The sequence below is a fragment of the Symphalangus syndactylus genome, chromosome 18 (genome assembly GCF_028878055.3).
Source record: "Symphalangus syndactylus isolate Jambi chromosome 18, NHGRI_mSymSyn1-v2.1_pri, whole genome shotgun sequence".
Taxonomy (NCBI): domain Eukaryota; kingdom Metazoa; phylum Chordata; class Mammalia; order Primates; family Hylobatidae; genus Symphalangus; species Symphalangus syndactylus.
Window position 1 is genome coordinate 61,306,140 of NC_072440.2, and position 25,269 is coordinate 61,331,408.

The 25,269-nt window shown below is 46.3% G+C and overlaps 1 protein-coding gene across 1 annotated transcript in view; it reads right to left on the reverse strand.

The window, feature by feature from the left end:
• Positions 1-25,269, reverse strand: part of MYO18B (myosin XVIIIB) — a 297,959-nt gene that overhangs the window by 78,735 nt on the left and 193,955 nt on the right. The window contains exons 35-37 of the mRNA XM_063623416.1: positions 5,618-5,731; positions 4,077-4,193; positions 1,283-1,366 (exon numbers count right to left, since the gene is read on the reverse strand). Coding sequence (XP_063479486.1) covers positions 1,283-1,366; positions 4,077-4,193; positions 5,618-5,731 — 315 coding nt within the window. The remainder of the gene's footprint in view (positions 1-1,282; positions 1,367-4,076; positions 4,194-5,617; positions 5,732-25,269) is intronic.

The following is a 25,269-nucleotide window of genomic DNA, read 5'->3' on the forward strand; positions in this document are numbered from 1 at the left end:
CCCATAGGAAATTGCTTGAGACCTGGTCACTCCAACAGTCACTTTAAGCAGGCACATACAAGGGTTCCAGAAGAGCTTTGAAAATTTCATGGATAACAGCAACCCTTTAGGTAATGACGGGAAGCCAGAGATGTTTGAGGGACCATGACTTCAAAAGAAGATTTCGCAGAGGATCGTGATCCTGTCTTGCACACACCATCTCTTTGTTCTTGGAGCCATTTCTCAGAGGGAGAAAACTCTGCACTGAATCGCTGAGTCTCAGTGCATGGGGCATGCTTGGATTCCGCACAAGCACAGGCAAGAGTAAATGAGTGAGTGTGTGTGCATGTGTCTGTCTCTCTAAGGACTGGTCTCAATTCACCTGGCACACAACTGGAATTGAGTGAGTATTTGAATGAATTGATGAATAAAAGAATGAAGGAAACAGTTTCCAGGAGCCAAAGTATAAATAAGTACCCAGGGAGAATCCCTCTCTTCCTTCCTGTGATGGTTAATACTGAGTGTCAACTTGATTCCGTTGAAGGATACAAAGTATTGAACCTGGGTGTATGTGTGAGGTTGTTGCCAAAAGAGATTAACATGTGAGTCAGTGGGCTGGGGAAGGCAGATCCACCCTTAATCTGGTGGGCACCATCTAATCAGCTTCCAGCGAATATAAAGCAGGCAGAAAAACGTGAAAAGGAGAGAGATGGGCCTTAGCCTCCCAGCCTACATCTTTCTCCCGTGCTGGATGCTTACTGCCCTCGAACATTGAATTCCAAGTTCTTCAGTTTTGGGACTCGGACTGGCTCTCCTTGCTCCTTAGCTTGCAGAAGGCCCATTGTGGGACTTTGTGGTCATGTAAGTTAATACTTAATACATTCCCCAGCTGGGCCCGGTGGCTCACACCTATAATCCCAGCACTTTGGGAGACTGAGGAGGGTGGATCACCTGAGGTCAGGAGTTAGAGACCAGCCTGACCAACATGGCAGAACCCCGTCTCTACTAAAAATACAAAAATTAGCCGGGCATGGTGGCGGGTGCCTGTAATCCCAGCTACTCGGGAGGCTGAGGTGGGAAAATTGCGTGAACCTGGCAGGCAGAGGTTGCAGTGAGCTGAGATCGCACCACTCCACTCCAGACTGGGCGAAAGAGTGAGACTCTGTCTCAAAAATAAACAAACAAACAAACAATAAATTCATATACACACACACACACACACACACACACACACATCCTATTAGTTCTGTCCCTCTAAGAAAACCCTGACTAATACAACTATAGGATGGCTCTGAGCACATACTTGTTCTTGAAGCTTGTGCTTCTCCTTCTTGGCTTCCTCCAGCTGCAGCTGCAGTTCTTGGATCTGCCCAATGTCAGCAGCAGACTGGTGAGACAAAAAAAAAAAAATGTATATATATCACCCTGAGACCACAAGCCTTGCTGGGAAACCACCCCTGAAAATCCCTACTTTTCCCACCCACAGATGTCTACATCTCTCAGAGCTTCTATGATAATAGCTGTTTCCCAAAAATTACCTCTCACATCCTCCTCACCATCTTTCATTTCAATGTTCGCTGAGTCACTCCAATTATATAAGCCCCTGGATTTGGTCAACTGTCCAGCATTTTATTATACACCCTTGAGAACCCAGACAGAAGTGGGCTGGCCATGGCACTAGGACCAGATTCCGAAGGATGAGAGCTACTCGGAGGGTCATTTAACTGAGGTTCTAGACCTGGACCCTGGCCTTAGCAAGCTACGGAGCCTCTCTGCACCTCAATCTCTGCATTCATAAAATGGACTGACAGTCTCAGCTCAGCCTTTCCGTATTGGGTTTGTTCAGAGATTAAATTAAGTAGTGGAGAGTAAAGGTTTTTTTAAAAAATAGAACCAACTGTTGAGCTTCATTACCTCTGAAGAGAGGAATTCTAGAGGGTAGAAGCACCTCTTTACTTTCGATTTCTTGTGTCTTTATTATTTAAATTATTTATTATGGGCATATGCATATAGTGCCCATGTAACTGAACAGATAAATCTCTCTTTGGGGAAAAAATAAGTGTGATTCGCAAGTGTAGACAGTGGCATAGGCTATTTTTGTGGTGACTGTTACCACGTGGATGATATCATCAATTATTTTGTTATTATTATTCTTTGTCCAGCAGAAATCCCTTCAGATCCAACCTCTGTCAGATGCATTTAGAGCGTGGCAGGTATTTTACCCTGGCTCTCCTCTGGATGGTGTATTGCAAAGAGGGAGCCGTTCTCCCCATTATGCAGTCACTATGTGGAGATCTGCTGGGGATTCCACATCACACCCCCCAGCTTCACCCCAAAGCTTCTGTTTCACCCATGCTGCCCTCATGGCTCCTGATCATCTCCCAGGCCCATCCATCCACTCCTCCTCATCTTCACTCCATCTACCAGGCTGGAGTTGTCTTTCCCCTGGACAAAGTCAGCTTTCATTTATTCAACAGTGATTCACTGAGCACCTCCAGGGCAGACACTCTTCTTGGCTCTGAATACAGCACTGGACAAGGCAGAGGAGTGTCCTGCCTTTATGGAGATGATAGTCTGGGGCGGCATGCTGGCTGGTCCTCTCCAACTGCTCTTGCCCCTGAAAAGCTTGCCAATTGATTCCCTTCAACCATAAAATAAAACCCAATCTCATAACAGCCTCTAAGACCCTGATCTGATCCTCTTCTTTTGCTGAGCTTGTCTTGTGCCACACTGTCCTCACTGGCCTCCTTTCAGTCTCTCCAATGCACCATCACAGGCCCTTTGTATGTGCTATTTCCTCTGCTTGGAAGGCACCCCCAATCCCCAATGTCTCACTCCAATCTAAGTGACTCCTGCTCTTTGCTCAGATCTCCATCCAAATGACACCTACTCTGGGAAGCCTTTCCTGACTCCCAGCCTAGGTCAGGATTTGCAGAATTGTGTTCACTTCCTTCCTGGACTCTGGGCTCAGTTTGCAAGTCTCCCCTCTGCTCTGGGTGACCACATGATAAGGTCTTCCCAGCCCACTAAACTGTGAGGTACATGAAGATGGGAATGGGATGTGCTTTTGATCACCACAATATACTTAGCATTTTTCACAGTGCCTAACACATGGCAAGGATTCAGTAAATACTGAATAAATAGCTATAGATAGAAAGATAGGAATAAAGAAAGAAAGAGTGGGAAAGAAGAAAAAGAAAAAGAGAAAGAGAAAGGAAGAAAGAAAGAAAAAGAGAAAGAAAAGAGACAGAGAAAGAAAGAAAGAGAAAGAAAGAAGGAAAAGAAAGAGAAAGAAAGAAAGAAGGAAAAAGAAAGAGAGAAAGAAAGAAAGAAAGAAAGAAAGAAAGAAAGAAAGAAAGAAAGAAAGAAAGAAAGAAAGAAAGGGAGGGAGGGAGGGAGGGAAAGAAGGAAGGAAGGAAGGAAGGAAGGAAGGAAGGAAGGAAAGAAAAGAAGAAAGAAAGAAAGAAAGAAAGAAAGAAAGAAAGAAAGAAAGAAAGAAAGAAAGAAGGAAGGAAGGAAGGAAAGAAAGACAGGGAAAAGAAAAGAAAATGATGGGTAGATAGGTGAATAAATGGGTAAGCGGTGGTAGGATGGATGAATGGATAAATGAATGGATGGCTGCATGGATGGATAAATGAATGGAAAGATGGATGGATGAATGGATAGATGGATAAACGGCTGGATGGACAGATGGATGGGTGGATGGGTGGATGACTGGATGGATGGATGGATGGACGGACGGACGGATGATGGATAGATGGATAGTTAAGTGGGTGAATGAGTAGATGGTGGAAAAGTGAATGAGTGAATTGATAAGCAGATGAAAGGTCGATGGGTGGGTGGATGGGCAGATAGATGCATGAATAAATCCAAATCTTTCATGGTGGACATGTCCTCCAGAGATGCACACACCATCTGAAGGTGACATTGTCCTCCATTAGGACCACAGGAAATGTACAATTCCTAACTATCTCTGTGCACTTATCCCTCCAAGATGTTAAGACCAGGGAGTAGTCCAACCACATCACCTTCTCAACATTCTCCATTCACCCCACCCCAAGTCCCTGAGCTTCTTCCACCAAGGTCCCATTCACTACCTGAGCAATGAGGTCCTTGTGCTTCTGCATCAGCTCATTCAGGTCATCCTGGTCCTCATCGATGCGCTTCAGGAGGTCCGCCTTCTCAAACTGCAGCCTGTACAGCTGCTCATCCACCTAGGGGAGGCAGGTCAGTGGTCAAGGCAAGGTGGGAGGATGAGGGATGGGCAGCAGGGTCCAGAGCAAGCGCAAAGAGGGGCTTGCCTATAGGTGTATGAGGTGAGTGACCATCAATGTTTAAGAGTGGCTGTGGTTACCAATGCATGTGGTAGGTATAACAGCTTGGTGGTGTGTGTGTGTGTGTATTAGGCATTGCATGTGACTATGAATTTAGGGTGTATGTGTGTATGAATTTATGTCTGTGCAATCCCATTTGGGAATCTATGTGTGCACATTTTAAATGTGCATAGTACATATATGAAAATGCAAACCCCGGCACTCTCCCTGAGAACAGGGACTTTGTTCTGTCCACAGATACAACCTCAGCAGCAAGCACCAGGCCTGCCCTATAACAGGTGCTCAATAAATATGTATTGGGTAGATGAATAAACTTGGAGGCACAGGTTACCTATACGGAGGGCATTTATTTTGTATGTGTGCCTGGTGATCGCATGTGAATGTGTACATTCATTCCTGTGTATACGCATGTGCATATGTATGTGTATGTGTGTGCGTGAATGCTTGTAGGCAAGTTCCAACAACATAAGGGACAAAAAGGCCCACAGAGATCTTGAGATAAGCATTTGCCTATAAAACTCTAACTATACCTAAACTTTAGGGTTTTATACATTGAGTATAAATCTAAGCCAACCCTGTACACCCAGACAGGGGACTTGGAAACCTACATCCAATTTTCACCAAAATAATACATCCACAATATATGTCCATGTGTCCCCATTCAGGGGTGAGCACAGGGTAGTTCCATAATAAATGGCTCAAATCTTCTCCTGGTGATGAGCCTAAGCGGGCCAAGAGATGCCCTTGTCTCCACTTACTAGAGGGGACATGCAGTGGCCCCACAATAAGGAACAAGTTCCATCTCATGATGGTGAGCACACAGTAGGACCACAGCAGATGTCCGAGAACCACTTAGAGTGGCGAGCAGGATGGGCACACAACATACAGTTGTGTTCCCCCATTGGGTACTGAGCAAATAACAAGCTCACATCAGATGCACATTCACAGCACCGAGCACCCATTATGTCCACAACAGACTTCCTTGCTTATCATTGCAGATGGGAACACACAATTGAGCCTCATTGATGCCCTTATATCTTTATAATGCTCAGCTGACAGTAGGATGCCTGCACATTCAGAATGCTGAGCACCTAGTAGGTCTACACTAAGTCCCCTTGTCCCTCTTACAGAGCTGAGCACACAAGAGGCCTACAGTGGATGTCTGTACCTCCAAGGTGCTACCCAGTAGGTTTACAATAAATGTCCTTGTACTTCCTATAGTGCTGAGCGCACACTAGGCCCACACTAGCTCCCAGAGGCCTATGCTGGCCCAGGTCCCTGTAGCTGTAGGAAGGGACAGGTACCAGGCTCTTGTTCCGTGTCATGTTCTCCAGCTCGCTGTGCATGCTCTCCAGGTCCGCTGTGAGCACTTTCTGAGTCTTCAAGGCCTCCGCACACTTGGCTTCACTCTGCTCCAGCTGGACCAGGCAAGAGGTGGAGAAGAGAAGAAAAGAAAATAAGAGAAGAGAAGAGGGGAAGGGAGGTGGGGAGGGGAGGGAAGGTGGGAGGGGAGGGGGGAGGGAGGGAGGGGGGAAGAGAGCGGAGGGGAAGGGAGAGAGGAGGGGAGGGGAGGGGAGGGGAGGGGAGGGGAGGGGAGGGGAGGGGAGAGGTCTCCTCGCCAGGCTGCCTCCTTGAATGTCCTTCCCCTCTAGCTCAGCCCAGCCCCTCCCAGGCACGGGATTAATTTACAGGCGACCCTCATGTCTTCACAACTATTCATCAACCCACACCTGGAAGAAAGCAAATAAATTTGCATTTGAAGCCGCCAGGTTCTGAGCCCACTCAAAATGTCACCCCTGGTGCATCGCCAGGAGCTATTCCTCAGTCCCATTCAGCAAATCCTTGCTGATGCCCACTCAGTGCCAGGCACTGGACATGCAGGGACAATCAAACTGGCCCCTGCCCTCTCAGTGGGAGACAGGCAAGAACAGCTAATGACAACCTCTTTGTGCAGTAGAGGAAAGAGGGGGACACTGGCACAGTGGAAACGCAGGATGGGAATCGAGGGAGGCTTCCTGGAGGAGGTGTGGTTTGACGGCCCATGGGAACCAGCCAAGTGGAAGTTTCTTAACCAGGGTTTAGGGTTAAAAGTGGGTCCACAGACCCCCTTTAAAATGGTATGCAAAATATTCTGCATGTGAGCATTTAGCATTTTGCTGGGTTCACAGCTTTCACTAGATCCTCAAAGGCTAAAAGCCACCGACTTAAATAAACCTGTCTCACACTTTTCTCTCTTTTCCTCCCACCTGCACACAGTAGGCCTCCTATCCTAGCAAAGTGAAGTCATCAAGATTCGTCCAATTACTTATCTACATGGCCCCAGGTGACAGACATGCCCCACTGAAGAAACCCATATTCGTGCACATACCCTAAATCCATTCTGCAATTGGCAGCTGCCTCTTCTGAACTCGAACTCAGCATTTTGTTTTTGTTTGTTTTTTTTTTTGAGATGGAGTCTTGCTCTGTCGCCCAGGCTGGAACGCAGTGGCACGACCTCAGCTCACTGCAACCTCCACCTCCCACGTTCCAGCGATTCTCCTGCCTCAGCCTCTGGAGTAGCTGGGACTACAGGCGCCTGCCACCATGCACGGCTAATTTTTGTGTTTTTTAGTAGAGACGGGTTTCATCATATTGGCCAGGCTGGTCTTGAACTCCTGACCTTGTGATCTGCCCGCCTCGGCCTCCCACAGTGCTGGGATTACAGGTGTGAGCCACCATGCCCAGCCTAACTCAGCTCATTTATAATGTTCAGCTCACAGCAGGATGCCTGCACATTCAGAGTGCTGAACTTTTAGCAGGTCTACAATAAGTCCTGTTGGCCCTCTTATCCCCCTTTTCTGTATCTTGGAACAGAAAACACTCCTAGAAATCACCTAAGGTAAACATTCGGGGCTCAGAGAGGGATGGGCCACAACTCACAAAGCCCCCTTTTCCAGCCCCTGAGAACAATGTATTCCTGCAGTTGGGCCCAGCAAAAGAGGGCTGGAGGCCCATTTCACTCGGCAAATGGGAGGGATTGAGACACACTGAGAAAACTGATGTAGAGCAAAGGAAGGTAATTGGCCTTGTTAGAGCATAATGGACAGAGGAAGTGAGATGTCAGGCCTGGTCTTATTTTCCAGCAGGTAACTCAAGTGCCTCTGCCATGGCTAGGAGGTGGGTGATAGGGCTCCCCTGAAGGCAGGCAGGGCAAAGCCAGCCCCTTTTTTGAGCAGAAGTCAGAGGACTAATGAAGGAGAAGCACTTAGGCTAAGACCTAAAAGATGCAAAGGAAGGGCCGGTCGCGGTGGCTCACACCTGTAATCCCAGGACTGTGGGAGGTCGAGACGAGCAGATCACCTGAGGTCAGGAGTTCAAGACCAGCCTGACCAACATGGTGAAACCCCATCTCTATTAAAAATACAAAAAAACTAGCCGGATATGGTGGTACATACCTGTAATCCCAGCTACTTAGGAGGCTGAGGCAGGAGAATTGCTTGAACCCGGGAGGCGGAGGTTGCAGTGAGCCAAGATCGCACCATTGCACTCCAGCCTGGGTAACAAGACCGAAACTCCGTCTCAGAAAAAAAAAAAAGAAAGAAAGAAACAAGATGTGAAGTAGATGGCCATGTGCAGAGTGCACTGGGCAGCAGCAACAGCAAGTGCAAAGGCCCTGAGGCAGAGACAGGAACTAACGGTGGTGCTGAGGAACAGAAACCTCACTAGTGCGGCCGGGCAGCTGTACAGAGGAGGAGAGGAGGAGGAGATGCTGAAGATGTGGACGGGGGTCACATCTCTGAGGCTTCTGAGCTGGGCTGCAAAGTTTAGATTTTATTTCAGTCTGCCAGGAAGCCATGGATGGTTTCTAAGGCGGTGGGTGGCCTAATCTCCCTTTGGCTGCTGTGGGGAGGGTGGGACCAGATTGGAAATAGGGCAGCCAGTGAGGGGGTCACCATGGTCCTGCAGAAAGGAGGCAGTGGAGGTGCTCCAGCCGGGGTGGAAGGGGTGGAAGTGGAAAGAAACGGAAGAATCGGCACAGTGGGGTGTGCAAACAACAAAAGGTCTGGGCGGCAGGAGCAGATGGGCCATCAAGGGAGATGATGTCAGATAACTAATGGTGGAAGAGGAGGCCTCACGCAGGGCCCCTCTGCCAGGCCAAGGAGCTGGGCTGGGAGCCAGGAGGCAAGAGAGAGTCATTGTAAATAAAGCAACAGGGCAAAGCAGAACACGATGACACAGTTCCCATCTGCCCAGCCCCTACTTCAGCAGAGGGTTTCAGCAGCATGATTCCGCCAGTCCTCGGAGCCCCCAGAGAAAGGAGGCTCTATTTTTAACCCCATTTTATAGATGGCATAATGGTGCATGATCCAGAAATGCTCTTTCCTTTCCCTTCTTCCCTTGGAGCAAGCAGAGAGAGGGGCGACTTCTCCCCAGACAGAGATGAACACAGACAGCAATCAATGGAGACAGCTGCTGGCCTTCTTAGCTCATACTGGGCTGGAGATAGGATTATCTTGGCCCTGATGGTTTTGGCATTAGCAGTCCCACCTGCTACTGTTGCTTGGGGACCATGTTCAAGGCACTGTGCTTTCTCTGCCTTGCTTCATGAAAGCCCCACAGCACCTCTAGGATAAAGGTGCCACCATTAGGACCTTTTGATAAAGGCGGACTCTGAGACACACAGAGGGGAAGTGACTTGTTCACCATCACAGAGCTGGTCTGTGGAGAGCCTGCGTGCTCCAGCGCCAGAGCCCAAGCTCTTAACCACTGAGCTTCACTGCCCCTCATAGAAAGCCACTCACTGGAAGGTCTGACCACACAGACAGAACGGATCAAAATAAAGAGAGAGCTCTGTTGCAGAGAAAACAGCTCAGCGGTTTCGTGCTATAACGGAAACCTCTTAGGCAGTATCAGGAGAGCCTGGACTAAGTTGGGAGTCTGTAAAATGACAGAACTCGGAGTTTGAGCAAATGTGGTGGAAATATGCATCATTCCTGGAACCTGCCAGGGATGAACACATTCATTCCGAAGGACAGAGGAAGGAAACCAACGTTACCAACACTAAGTGCCAGATTTCACTGTGTGTGTGGTTCACAGCTTGGGCACTGGAGCCAGACCTGAGGCAGTCTGCTTCTCCCAGCAGCACCATCTCGCTATGCCTCAGTTTCCTCCTCTGTAAAATAGGGATGGTTCCATCATAGGATGTCTGCAGGATACGTGGATGAAAACATGCAAAGTGCTTACACAGTGTCTGGCAGTGAGAAAACATTATAAAATGGTAACAATTGTCGTTGTGAGCTCCTTTCATCCCTGGGAAGTGGGAATTTTTAACTCCATTTTAGAGAGAAAATGAAGCAGAAGCCAAAAGAATTGGCCAAGTTTACACAGTCAGGATAAGCAGGGCCTCAGCACCGACCATCTTAAGGAGGAATTTTAGCCTTCCTATTCCACTGGGATGGGTAGAGGGAGGTCAGTGACCCAGAGGCACACAAGTCAAGCAGGTCTAGATTTTAAGAGGATCTGGATGGACCAGACGAGGAATTTCCCAGCCCAAGACCTCCACGGGGCAGGCCCCGGGCCGCTGCTGACAAGCTGTCTTCATGCTGAGCTTTAAAAGTTTCAATTTATTACACTTTAGGCAGCATAAAGAAATATGGGGCCACCTCTGGCTGATTTTTTATTATGGATGACTCAGCATAAGAAGAATTCACTGCACATTATTCCCATACGGAGGCTGTTTGACTGATGTTTTTATGAAGTCAGTGGCAAGTCATGTTAAGGACGGAGATCAGATCCTTCAGTGGCGCAACACTGGCCAGACTCGCCTTTGAAAATGCTTTCCCCTGAGGAGCTCCGGGAAGAGCGGTCAGAGAGCAGTGGATAGTAAAGGTGGCTGGGTTGACAGGCGACAGGGAAGAATTATTGACGTTCACTCTCCAACCCTTGTGGCCAGTGTGACAATGAGGACCTGAGGTGACAGCTGACACTTCCCATCTTTCGACTCTGAGTAATCATCACGTCCCCATGGACAAGGCCTCTCAGGGGTGGAGAGGTTTAGGGTGAGATGAAGGCCCCGCAATTTCCATCTCTCTCCCGACCTAGTAATAGACCCTCAACAACACAACTGATTTGATTTTAGTTTAAGTTCATTAGATTTTTGTTTCTCTTCCAATTTTTACCTTTTGTAAAATCAATAGAACAATGGCACAAGTATGTGGGTACAAAGCACCAAAACACTTTCAATAGCTAGAAAAAGCACCTTCCTTCGGCACGTACTAAGTCATTCTATTGTTCTCTAATTAAATCAGCCCGGCTTCCCCAGATCTGCTCGAATTCTGCAAGGCAGGCATCTACGGAGGGCTTCATTGCCTACTATTCCCTTGGGATAGGACCCTTCTTCTACTAAATAGTAAAATGTTCATTCCAAGTCCTCCCCATACTGTAGTTACAGAGGGAAACATCCTTCAGATCTTATGCATAAATTAAGCGCTGCTAAGCTTTGGTTTGGGGATATTTGGTGGGGCCCTGACTCTTCTGTGATTGTGGGTCCTGGAAGCCTGGAGTTCACAGGGGTAAGATGAGATGAGCTCCATCTAGGGTCAAAGAACAGGAGGGAAGGAGAGGTTGCATTCTCTCTATGTTCTCTACCACCGGGGGGATGTTTAACATCATACAGTATCATGTGGTGGTTAGGAGCAGACCCAAAGGTTAAGCAGAATTGGATTTCAGTCCCAGTACCTCTATCTATGAGCCTGTGACCTTGGGCAGGTTATTGAACTTTGATTTTTCCCATGCGTATTAGTCTGTTCTCACACTACTAATAAAGACATACCTGAGACTGGATAATTTATAAAGGAAAGAGGTGTACTGGACTCACAGTTCCACATGGCTGGGGAGGCCTCAAAATCATGGCAGAAGGCAAAGGAGAAGCAAACGCATGTCTTACATGGCTGCAATCAAGAAGGCATGTGCAGGGAAACTCCCCTTTATAAAACCATCAGATCTCATGAGACTTATTCACTATCACAAGACCAGCACAGGAAAGACCTGCTCCCCATGATTCAAACACCTCCCAGCAGTTCCCTGTTATGACACATGGGAATTATGGCGGCTACTTTTGATTCAAGATGAGATTTGTTTGGGAACATAGCCAAACCATATCATCATCCAAAAAATGGGGGACAAAATGATTTGTGTTCATTGAGCAGGACTGCTGAGTACAGCTGTATCAGTTGTGCACTGTACAAGCCTAGGAGATGCCATGCACGAAGGTTATGAGGATGAGCTGTTACTCTGTGCCAGGCACTGCTCCGAATGCTTTTCATGTATTAATTCATCTAACTTTCAGAATAGCACTCTGAGGTAGGGTCAACAACCATTCCTGTTGTTATAGTTGAGGAAACCGAGGAATAGAGAGGTTGAGTGACTTACTGATGGTCATTCAAGTACTAAATGGCAGAGCTGGGATACGAACCCAGGTAGTCTGGTCATCAAGTTCCCACTCTGAGGCATTACCTTGCACTCCCTTGGAAACAACAGTGCCCACTACAGACGCTCTGTACAAAAAATGTGGTATGGTACATGCCCAGCATCCACTCCCCATTCTTTTGAGAGAAGGACCCCATCTTCCCTGTGATAAATGTCCATCTCCAAACATCCATGTGCTTTGATGGTGCAGATCCTGCTCCCCAAGCTCAGAGAGGGGCACATGACCCAGCCTACCCAATCAGAGCATCGCCTCCTGTTGGCCACAGTGGTTGGTTCTGTAATAACGACATGGTTGACACCAAGATTTTTGCTGAGACTATGAAAATAAAGTTCACTCTTTCTGAAGCAGGATAAAAGCTCGGAAAGTCTGGGCAAGATGGAAGAGTCTGCCTAAGAATACAAGATGGAACATGCTTAAGATATAAGCTGCTGTTGTATCTTAAAGCTGACCTAAAAGGTGGCAGAGACATAATCTTCATGACATGATTGGGGTACCTAGATCTAGCCAAACCTGAAGGCAGTCCTAGCCTCAGAACTTTTCAGATATTTTGGCCAATAACTTCCCTTTCTCTAGGCAAGCCAATTTGAACTGGGTTACCACCCAAAACCCAGATACAAATGAGTGAGTGAATTAAAGGAGGTAATGCATACATGATGTTAGCTATGGAATAAACACTCAAAAAACATTGCTATCTGTCAGGCATGGTGGCTTATGCCTGTAATCTTAGCACGTTGTGAGGCCGAGGTGGGAGTATCACTTGGGGCCAGGAGTTCCAGACCAGCCTAGGCACCATAGCTAGACCTCATCTCTATAGAGAGTAAAAAATTAGCTGGGCATGGTGGAGCACCTGTAGTCCCAGCTATCCAGGAAGGTGAGACAGGAAGATTCCTTGAGCCCAGGAATGCAAGGCTGCTGTGAGCTATGATCACACCACTGCACTCCAGCTTGGGCAACCCCATCTCTTAAAAAAGCAAAACCAAACACTTCCATAGTGTTAATTGATGCTAATCTACCAAAAAAGTTGGATCAAAGTGGTTCCACCCAAAACCCTGTGATAGAGTAATAATTATTTACTGTTTACCTGTTCTGTGTATGGATCCTTACCCATAGGAGGTTCAATATTTCCCTCTCCTGATTACTCAACGAGGGGGAAAGAGGGAAGGAGATTTCTTCAACACTCACTACATGAGGCACTGCGAGGCCACTTGAAATTCATTGTTACCATAGCCCACAACAGTCCTGCAAGGAAGCAGTCAGCCTTCATTATTTCACAAATGAGAAAACTGCAGCCCAGGGAGAAGTGATTTGCCCAAGGTCAGACTTGTGTGCTAGTGATTGAGACTCCAAACCCCTGCCCTTCCTGGGCCACCCCAAAGACTCCTCTACACACTAGTCTCTGTTCCTGAGCTAAATCTAGGCATTCTCTCCCCTCACCCACCTCTGTTTCATTCAGTGTGAGGCCAATTGAGATTCCTATCACATATACATCAACTACAAACTGATGAATAGCATTACTTCCCTGTGTGAAGCCATCTGCCTGCTTTAAATACCTGGGTAAAATGTTTGCTAGGATTTGTTAAGCTACTAGATGAGTTGACTAGACATATGGAATGAGGTGTAGAGAGGAAAAATTCCAGTCTTTGGGCAGAATGGTTAGAACCTGGATTTCTGGGTCTGGTTGAACAACTGAGGGGATTTAAAAATACTGCATCACAAACACCACAGGGAAAGCATTCTGGTTAAGAAACGGTGTCTTTGGAAGGCTAATCTCAACACATCCCAGGCTTTGACATCCCGTCAGGGTACTTGAAAGAACCAACCTTCAACATTAAGGCTTTCCCTGAAGGGAATCACCCACAGCTCAAACTAGAGACAGCCCTAACATTAAACAAAATTGTTAAATGCAAACATATTAAGAATGTCGGCCAGGAGCGGTGGCTCACACCTGTAATCCCAGCACTTTGGAAGGCCAAGGCATGCAGATCACCTGAGGTCAGGAGTTCAAGACCAGCCTGACCAACATGGAGAAACCCCATCTCTACTAAAAATACAAAATCAGCCAGGCACGGTGATGCATGCCTGTAATCCCAGCTACTTGGGAGGCTGAGGCAGAAGAATCGCTTGAACCTGGGAGGCAGAGGTTGTGGTGAGCTGATGACGCCATTGCACTCCAGTCTGGGCAACAAGAGTGAAACTCCATCTCAAAAAAAAAAAAAAAAGAGAGAATGTCAGGCCAGGTCCACCAATGCTCTGTGCAGCCCAGAAGTCTGATGACAGTGGCCACAGGGGAGAATATCTTAAGACAGTATGGTGGCTACTCTCGGTGCCTTTTAACTATTTGGGTATATATTGAATATTCCATAATTTTCATGACATTCTGCTCCAGACCATCACTTATCAATGTATCAAAACTCTTCCTGGCTGGGCATGGTGGCTTACAGCTGTAATCCCAGAACTTTGGGAGGCCGAGGCAAACGAATCGATTGAGGCCAGGAGTTTGAGATCAGCCTGGGCAACATGGTGAGAACCCACCTCTACAAAAAATACAGAAGTTAGCCGGGCGTGGTGGTGCGCACGCATTAATGCCGGCTATTTGGGAGGCTGAGGTGGGAGAACTGCTTGAATCCGGGAAGCAGAGGTTGTAGTGAGCCAAGATCACGCCACTCACTGCACTCCTGCCTGGGTGACAGAGCAAGATTCTGTCTCAAAAAAAAAAAAAAAAAATCTTCCTGAATATTTATTTTTCTATTTTCTTCAAAGTAATAATAAATATTAGTAGTAGTAGTAGGATAATCACAACTGCTTTCTATCAAGTGTTTACTTTGTTGCCAGAGACAGAATTCTGTCCCTAGAAATGTGTATGTTGAAGCCACCCCCTAATGTGATGGTATTAGGAGATGAGGCTTTGTTGAGGTAATAAGGTTTAGATCAGGTCATGAGGGTGGGGCCCCCATGATGAGATTCGTGCCCTTAGAAGAAGAAACACCAGAAAGTTCCTTCCTCTCTCTCTACCATGTGAGGACACAGAGAGAAGGCATTTGTCTGTCTGTAGGCCAGGAAGAGAGCCCACAACAGAACCCAGGCATGCTGGTACCCCGATCTCAGACTTCCAGCCTCCAGACTATAAGAAATAAATGTCTGTTACAGAAGCTACCTAGTTTAATTTACGGTATTTTGTTATGGCAGCCTGAGCTGATTAAGACATGTTAATTTATAACATATAACATTTCTAGGAAGTAGCTGCTTTCAGTTTCAGATAAGGAAACTGAGGCACAGACAGGTTAGTTAACTCGTCAATGTCACACAGCTAATAGTGAAGCAGGCAGAATCTGAACCGAGGTCTCTTTTAAGTCCACAGCTTTTTCCTGTAAGCCCTGTGGAATATGCTCACCACCTGCTGAGTAAAGCAGGCAGGCCTCCTTTCACTTGTCTTAAGTCTATTTCTTTGAGGGTTCAAGAGTCCTCCTAATTTTTTGTATTTTAGGATCTAAGGACTGCTTGAATCCTCCACCACTGAACAGACTTCAAAAGCTTCCATCGTGAATTCCTCTCTGGTGATGATGAATCTGGATCACACTGATGCTCCAAAGAGAGAAAGAAAAATAGAAGAACAGGATAAAACATCCAAAAAAGGTCCTCCCTGACCCCCGTCTCATTCACATCCCTCTTTTATTATATTCCAGCACCCCTTTGCTCCCCTAAACAGCACCAGGTCTTGTGCCTCCACGTCTGTCTCCCCACTGGACACTGGGCTCCTGGAGGGCCACCTGGCTCTTGTTCAACTCTGGGTCCTGACACAGTATGAACTCGACACACGTGGTGTACTGAGAGACTGAGGCAGACACGTGAGCTCAGCAGCATCAGTGAACCCGCAGGGTGAGCCAGGGCTGCCTGACTCTGTAGCCTGTCTGCACTGCATGCACCCCTGGGAAGAAGCCCGCCACCAGGAGTTCTCCCCCATCCTCTGTGCATAGGTCTCTAACCCAGATACCCACAGTGTCCACAGGAAGGACAAGGGGTGGGACATGTGGGCAGGATCCCCCTCTGTAGGAGGAAATGACCTGGACAGGGAGGGTGACCACAGCCTTATTCACCAGACCCCACACACCCAAGCTGGTCCCTTTCTTCAGAGCCAGAAGGAGGGTACTCTGCGAGAAACAAGGGAAGCCCAATTATAACCAAGTACCCCCATTTTTCTAAGACACTGGGTTTTTTTTTTTCTCTCTTCTTTTCTCCTTTCCCCTTTCCCTCTACTTCCTAACTTAGCCCTTTTTGAAATGCAAAATAACCTCTCACCTCCCCCTCACCCAATGTTCCCTATAGAGCAAGTTCATCTGTGTGCTCCAAGATGAATTTATCCTCCAGAGCAGACAGTTGATTTGGAGATCAAAGCATGTCCCCAGGAAAGTACCCCCTCCAGGAGGTTGCCTCAGGAGGGCATGCCTAAGGCATGACCACTTGGCCACTTTTACAACTTACTCTTGCCCAGAAAGGTGCCAACTCAACTGCCTGCTAGGTAACTGCCTGGTAGCAGGGAGACCCCCTTCCCTTGCTCACTCTCCCCCTTACCTTATGGAAGTGTTTGCTTTTTGCTCCAAAGGTAAAGCGGCACATTTAAAGTAGGATGTTTTGTGCCCTTCTCCCAAGCTAGCTTCAGAAATAAACTCACTTTTCTTGTACCGGGCCTGGTTCTTGTTAATTGGACTCTACATGCGGCGGCCAGCAACTAACCCAATTTTCAGTTACACTATAAATGGTCAGGGCAGAGGGCATTTTAATGAGATTTCTCTTTAATAAGTAGATTATTTTGCTAAAAAGAAAACACACACGGTGTGTGTATGTGCACACACCGTGTGTGTATGTGCACACACCTACACGAGCTTGGAAACCACCCGCGTAATTCAAATCCTAGCAGAAACTGATTGGGCACTGAGGGATGGAACCACGAGCAGTGAAAGGAAAATATCTTGAGCCCCCGAATCACTAAGCTAAAGGGAAAATTCAAGCTGGAAAGTGCTCAGGGCAAATCTGCCCTCATTCTGTTCAAAGTCATCCCTCTGCTCACTGAGATAGATGCGTATTCTGACTGCCTCCTTTGGAAAGGCTTATCAGAAACTCAAAAGAATGCAACCATTTGTCTCTCACCTACCTGTGACCTAGAAGCCCCCTCCCAGCTTCGAGTTGTCCCTGCCTTTCTGGACAAAACCACTGTACTTCTTACACATATTGACTGATGTCTCATGTCTCCCTAAAATGTATAAAACCAAGCTGTTCCCCCACCACCTTGGGCACTTCGTCAGGACTTCCTGAGGCTGTGTCACAGGCGCACATCCTCAATCTTGGCAAAATAAACTTTCTAAATTAACTGAGACCTGCCTCAAATTCTGGGGGTTCACAGTCTTGGCCATGGAGGTAGACTTCCCATCATCCTGCACCACTCCCACCTCACCAGAATATCCAGGTAACCAGAACACCCTCTGCCTGACCAACTGATTTAAAATTTGGATTCTAAGATATTTAACACTGACCCATGAGATTACATCAAAATCAAGAATTTCTCGTCATAAAAAGACACCACTGAGAAAATGTCATGGTCAACCCTAAAGTGACAGAAAATAATGGCAACAGACATATGTAGCAAAGAGCTTCTATCAAAGTATCCCACAAATCACTAAGAAAAATACAAACAACCCAACAGAAAAATAAGCATACGCCTTGGGCAGGTAAAAATAAATACCTAAATGGATGATATACTTCGAAAAGGTGAACATCAGAGAAGTGCAAAATAGAATAAAAAATATTCTTCCCTCGGAATGGCTAAAATGCCAACGACTGATAATAATACCAACTGCTGGCCATGACAGGAAGCCAGTAGGACTTTCATATTCTGTTGATGGGAATGTAAATGTCTACAGGTACCTTGGAAATTTATTTTGTAGTATCTGCTAAAGCCAAAAACCAGAGATACCACACTTCTAGTTATGCACCCTACAGAAATGCATACATTTGCTCCCCTCCCATAAAATAATGTGCAAAAAAATGTTCACAGTGGCTCTATTCATAACCAAAACCTAGACAAAACCCGCATATCCATAAACAGCAACATGGATAAGGTAAGTTGTGGTAGTCACACACAACAGCAAGAACAATAAACCAATGATTACGTTGGTGCAAAAGTAACTGCAGTTTTTGCCATTAATTTAATGCCATTACTTTTTGCCATTACTTTAATTGCCTAAAACACACGCAGTAATATCAATATAGCTCACATGCATAAATAGAAGAAAAAAAGGGAAGATACAAGGCCAGCACGTATGGATGGTGAGAATTTCTCTAATGAGAAACATGGGAAGACAGAAGACAAAAGGCCTGTGTGGAAGGGGACAGGTTCTCACACTGGCATTTGGTTCATCACCCTTTCTGCTAAATCTACCAGGTGCCTTTTGAGAACTGGCCTTACTGCAAAGGCCAGGTGGAGGGTAAGGAGATTTTATCTTCCTCAGGATTACTCAGTGCTTGAGACACTGGTGCTAGGATGACAAGCTCATCCCTTTTGGTCTGGGACTTTCTGGTTTTAAAATGGAAAGTCCTGTGTCCTGGGAATCTCAGACCTGCACAAATAAAAATGGCTCTGAAATTGGAAAAAAATAGGGGTTCACATTCCAGTTCACCCAAAATTGAGGAACATTCTACAATGCAACTGGCCTGAACTCTCCAAAAATGTCAGTATCATAAAAAAAAGACAGACTGAAGAACTATGACACCATGAAAATAATGGAAGCAGTTTTACTTTCCAAGTTGGATCCTAAATTGGGAGATAAATTGCTTATAACAGACATTGGGGGGTAATTGGCAAAATTTAAAAAGACAGCAGATAAAATCAGGGGTCAGATAATAATTATTTTAGGCTTGGCAGGTCAAGAGGCAAAATCAAGTATATATGTGGGTATTTACATAACCACCTTAAATGTAACCATTTAAAAACAAACAAACAAAAAAAACTCTTTGCTCACCAGCTATAATAAAATAAACAAAAACCACAAAGAAATATGCAGTTGGCTGGACTTGGCTTTTGGGCCCTAGTTTGCCAACTCCTGGATTAGAAAATATTGTTAGGCGGGGCACAGTGGCTCACACTGTGAGCCCAATCCCAGCACTTTGGGAGGCCGAGGTGGGCAGATCACCTGAGGTCGGGAGTTTGAGACCAGCCTGACCAACGTGGAGAAATCCCATCTCTACTAAAAATACAAAAAATTAGCCGGGTGTGGTGGTGCATGCCTGTAATCCCAGCTACTTGGGAAGCTGAGACAGGGGAATCGCTTGAACCTAGGAGACAGAGATTGTGGTGAGCTGAGATCGCACCACTGCACTCCAGCCTGGGCAACAAGAGCAAAACTGTGTCTCAAAAAAAAAAAAAAAAAAAAAAAGAAAAGAAAGAAAAAGGAAGGAAGGATTTTTATCAATATTAAATTTTGTGATTTTGATTAGGATGTAGGGGCACCATGTCTTTAACTTGCTTTTAGATAATTCAGAAAATTTACAGAGAGAACCAGATCGCAAATGTGGAAAAATATTAAAAGTTGATGAATCTGGGTGAAAAACTTACATAAGTCCTTTGAACTATTCTTGCAACTTCTCTGTAAGTTTTAAATTCTTTCAAAATATATATTTTTAAATCTCAGTTCCATCCATCTCTGTGACTTTGAGCAATTTTCCTCTACGCAGAGCCTCCTCCTGTATAAAATGGGCATAGGCTGGGCGTGTTGCCTCAAGCCTGTAATCCCAGCACTTTGGGAGGTTGAGGCTGGAGGACCGCTTGAGCCCAGGAGTTTCAGACCAGCCTGGGCAACATGGTGAAACCTCACCTCTACAAAAAAACAAACAAATAACAACAACAACAACAAAAATTAGCTGGACATGATGGTGAAACTTCATCTCTACCCAAAAAAAAAAAAAAAAAAAAAAAATTAGTGGGGCATGGTGGCACATGCCAGCTACTTGCGAGGCTGAGGCGGGAGGATTGCTTGAGGCTGAAAGGTTGAGGCTGCAGTGAGCCATGATTGAGCCACTGCACTCTAGCCTTGGTGACAGAGCAAGACCCTGTCTCAAAAAAAAAAAAAGAAAGAAAGAAAAGAAAGGGCATACTACTAGCTGTCTCCTCTGGAGTTTGGCCACCACCTGTCTGGTCTCTCCCCACTCATTCACTGAGCACTTGCTGTATACAGTCACACTCCCACACACTGGCTCAAAACAGAAAAGGCTCCTGCGGTTGCAGAATTCACTGCACTCAAGTGGGTTTGGGGGATACAATCAGGTCATGACGTTGATGTATTTGGCACCATGACTGGCAGAATGTAAAGAATCAATGTTCCCCATCAATATCGTTGTTGTAGAATAGTTATCACGACCTTGACAGGCCCTCCATGACTAAATGGTAACAGGTCCTTTTGGGGAGATATCCCCGCCTTCTTGCCTATAATGAAACCAGCCTCTTCCCACTTCATTCATCATAGCACTGAATGTGTCAATATTTGTGGGGTGAAAAGGCCTGTGATAACCATGTTTTTAACCAATTACAATTCTGTCTTTATCTTCTCTGACAGGAGACTATGTTAATATTGAATCAATTCACTCCAACATAATCTTTTAAAAAAAGGCTCTTCAAATAAAACATCGCAGGAAGCCACCTGTTCCATAGTTCCTGGCTGGGGAAAAATGTTCCCCAGGTGCCCACACACAAAACACTCCCATCAGGGTCATCTTCCCAGTGCTTATTAACTATTTCCAATGTCTCATGGAAGCATGGATGACACACAGTGATAAATGTCCCAATTAAGAGCACTGAGCATGAATGCAGGGTTATTAGTCTTCTAGGTACTAACAGAGAGCCTCGGGCTACTAACAAACCACTGCTGGGAGCTCACGGTGTATGAGTCGCACAAGGCTTTATGGCTCCATCTAAGTTAACACCGGAGCTGAGCCAGAATTCCCAAGTGGAAGGACCTACAGGAGCACTCAGGGTGTCCAGGGAAGATGTGGCCTATAGTCCCTGCACTTTGGGAGGCCAAGGCGGGTGGATCACTTGAGCCCAGGAGTTCGAGACCAGCCTGGGCCAACATAGAGAAATTTTGTCTCTAGCAAAAATACAGAACAATTAGCCAGGTGTGGTGGTGCATGCCTGTATTCTGCTTGAGGTTGAGGCTGTAGTAAACTGCGATTGCACCACTGCACTCCAGCCTGGATGACAGAGCAAGACCTTGCTTCAAAATAAAAATAAAAATAGAAATAAATTAAAAAAGGATGTAATAGCCCCGAGACAGCAGAGGACCAACAGGAGGCATTGGTGGCCTGGTGGGGGAGTGAGTAGTTAAATTCCCAGGTACCTGATTCGGATTCCTTCAGTTCAAACCCAGGCTGGGATTTTTATTAATTACCTTTGTGACTTTGGCTAAGTCTTTTACTTTGTTTACTCACCCCAGTCCCTGCCCATAAGAGGTTAGAAAGAAAATGATGGAAACAAAGGAATAATTACAGGGAGTGACAAGTACTAACTTAGGGGCGGGCCCAACAGATTGTGGGGAAGGAGAGGCAGCACCCTCACCCAGCCCATGGAGATCCGAGAGGGCTCCAAGAGAAGACACCCAAAGTCAACTTCACAGAATGCTTAGATGCTTATCAGGCAAAGAGGGATCAGGGGAAGAAGCAAGAACCCAGCCAAGGGCATTGCTTGGGCAAAAGTGAAGAGGTGAGGGCAGGTGCAGAGGACTCTAAACTTCGGGTGAGGGGTGACAGGAGGGTAGGTGCCAAAATATGCATCCCTGTAGGTCAAGGGAAGAAACCTGGACTTTAGGCTGAAGGCAATGTGAAACTACCAATGGATCTTGAACACACAAAGGACTAACTTTGCGTTTAAATTTTAAAATTCTCTCTCCAAAGATCAGACAGTACAAAGATTGCTCAGACAAGACCGGAGGCCAGCCAACTTGAGAGAAATCCAAGTACTAGATATTCAGGAGGACTGTAATACAAGCAGAGAGAGATGGGGGATGCATTTCAGAGCTATTTAGAGGGTACAAAGACTTGGTGGCAGCTTTGTTCTCAGAAGGAAGAGGTGAATACAGCCCCCAGCATGAATTAAGTAAACGACTAAAGAGTTCAGTGCAAATCCTTCTCTATTTAACAGAAAGCAAATAATGTATTTCCTCTGTGGAAGAGACAAAGGTCAGAAGCATGAATCAAATAGGGGGAGAGAAAAAGCAACTGCTGCCCTGGAGCAGACATCATCTCCGACTTTCTCCTTGGAGCCAGGTGTTAGCATCTGCTGCTCACAGATGTTATTTGTGCACAGCGATTATCTCAATTATATATCTTGGTTGTTGGAATTGCTTCTGTCTCCAGATTAGTTTGTTTCCAGTGGAAACATTCCATGGGAATTAATTAGAAATTGGCTCTGAAAAAAAAACAGGTGTCATTAGATCAACCCCACACCTTGTCTCCCTACCTGTTCCACGAGGTCTTATAAAATCATGTGCTCAGAAACTAAAATCTTCCAATAACTGACACCGGTGAATGAAAGGAGAGAGCCAGTGGGGATGTTATGTTATATTTTGAGATCATTGTCTTTTTTTTGAGACAGTTTCGCTCTTGTTGCCCATGGTATGATCTTGGCTCACCGCAACCTCCGCCTCCCAGGTTCAAGAGATTCTCCTGCCTCAGCCTCCTGAGTAGCTGGGATTACAGGCATGCGCCATCATGCCCAGCTAATTTTTGTATTTTTAGTAGAGACGGGGTTCCTCCATGTTGGTCAGGCTGGTCTTGAACTCCTGACCCTCAGGTGACCAGCCCTGGCCTCCCAAAGTGCTGGGATTACAGGCATGAGCCACCATGCCTGGCCAGGAGATCATTGTCTTAGAGTTTTCAATTTAATGACTCCTTTCAAATCCATGGTCCAGTGTTCTTTATATCAGCCCAATCAGCTGAGATTATCATACCCCCCTTATTAGACAAGAAAAACTCTATGCAAGGCAGCTGACTTGTCCAAGATCTGCAGCAAGCTAAGTGTCATTGGCAGGATTTGAATCCTATATATGGCTTTCAGGAGTCTTCTGTATTGTATCAGGAGGGTTTTAAGCCTCAGGTGTTCACTGAGATGTATCCAAAGCTCCCAATGGAGGGAAACTGGGAGAAAAGAACCAAATGATTATCTTAGGGTTCTAGATGCAGGGGCAATGGACAGAGGGGGTGCCTGCCCATCTGGAGAGAAGATGCTGTAGCCTGTAGCTAAGGGAAACTGTTGCTGCTGGTAGAGCCTGATATTCTGCACATCAGGGCTCCTGTGATTTTAGCTGCGGACTTGCTTTTTTTTTTTTTTTTTTGAGACTGGGTCTTACTATGTTGCCCAGACTGGTCTCATACTCCTGGGCTCAGAGAAAAAGACCTCCCTCTGTCTCCCAAAGTGCTAGGATTACAGATGTGAACCATTGCACCTAGAATCCTGCCAATTTTTACAAGCCGTTCTGGCCACACCTTCCTCAGCTCAATAGCTTTCTATGGCTCCCTGTGGCTTCAGGATAGAACCGAAGCTCCTCAGCCAAGCTCACTAAACCATTCATGAACTGGCACCAGCCTCCATTACCGGCACTATCCTCTCTGCCCTTTTAACCCCTGGATGACTTATACTGCAGCAATACCATGCCAAACTGAATATGCTTTCTGTCTCTGTGTGCCTCTGCCCTTTTACGCACTGGTGTTTCCTCCTACAATGTCTACATACATGTACCTTATCTAACCAGCAATTCATTTCCATCTTTAAAGAGATAGCCAAAGCTACCAGCTCCTCTCTCAAAGCAAAATTAAGGGCCTCCTCTTTAGCTAATCCAAATATTCCTCCAATAAAGAGTTTATCGCTCTGCTTGTTATAGCCTGCTTCTAGGACTAGGAGTCCCTTAAGGGCAGAGACCTTGACATTTCCTCTTTATCCCTGTAGCTTGGCCTCAAATTCATCCCACAGTGGAGATCACATCCATCTTTGTAGAGTGAACACAGTTCTCTCTAACAGGTGCATTCGAACACATTCCCTCCTACACGTCCTTTATACAATGAAACTTTCGGCCGGGTGTGGTGACTCACACCTGTAATCCCAGCACTTTGGGAGGCTGAGGTGGGTGGATCACTTGAGGCCAGGAGTTAGAGACCAACTCAGTGAAACCTGGCCAAGATGGTGAAACCCCATCTCTACTAAAAATACAAAAATTAGCAGGGCATGGTGGCGGATGCCTGTGATCCCAGCTACTCGGGAGGCTGAGACAGGAGAATCGCTTGAACCTGGGAGGCAGAGTTTGCAGTGAGCCAGAGATAAGGCCACTACACTCCAGCCTGGGTGACACAGCGAGACAGTCTTAAAAAAACAAAAAAAAACAAAAAAAAAAAACCTTTCTCTAGGTTTTCCATCATCACAGTGAGCGAATGTGAAGGTCGCAGAACATGTTTTCTTTTTTTTTTTTTTTTTGAGACGCAGTCTTGCTCTGTCGTCCAGGCTGGAGTGCAGTGGTGCAATCTCAGCTCACTGCAAGCTCTGCCTCCTGGGTTCATGCCATTCTCCTGCCTCAGCATTCCGAGTAGCTGGAACTACAGGCGCCTGTCACCGCGTCCAGCTAATTTTTTGTATTTTTAGTAGAGACGGGGTTTCACCATGTTAGCCAGGATGGTCTCGATCTCCTGACCTTGTAATCCACCTGCCTCGGCCTCCCAAAGTGCTGGGATTACAGGTGTGAGCCACTGCACCTGGTGGTTTTTTTTTGAGACAGAGTCTCACTCTGTTGCCCATGCTGGAGTGCAACGGCGCGATCTCAGTTCACCACAACCTCTGCCTCCCGGGTTCAAGTGATTCTCCTGCCTCAGCCTCCCGAGTAGCTGGGATTACAGTCATGCACCACCACACCGGGCTAATTTTTGTATTTTTAGTAGAGACAGGGTTTCACCATGTTAACCAGGCTGGTCTCGAACTCCTGACCTCAGGTGATCCACCCGCCTCAGCCTCCCAAAGTGCTGGGATTACAGGTGTGAGCCACTATGCCTGGCCACCTGTTCAAGTTTCTGAAGCCTTCATTGGCTTTCCCTCTTCAGCCCCCGGGCCATCATGTGATGATGATACTTCGCTTTAGAAAACGGGCTCAGAGAGGTCAGGACATTTGTCAAAGGTCATGAATTAGCAAGTGCTGGATCCAGTTTTCTCTACTCAAAAATTAACTAATTTTAAAATAGGTGGAAATAAGATCTGTCACGCTAATATAACCTCAGTGGCAGTTTCCTCATCTGCAAAATATACATGCTACCACTGAACTCAAAAGGATGTTCTGAGGGATAAATAAAGTCTATGGTTCCCCCCAGAACCCCCCAATGTGGTTGTTTAAAAATGCAGATCCTGAATTCCAACCAAAACTTGATTTTTTTAAATGGGGTTGGGGAGGGGGCAGAATCCAGAAGTCT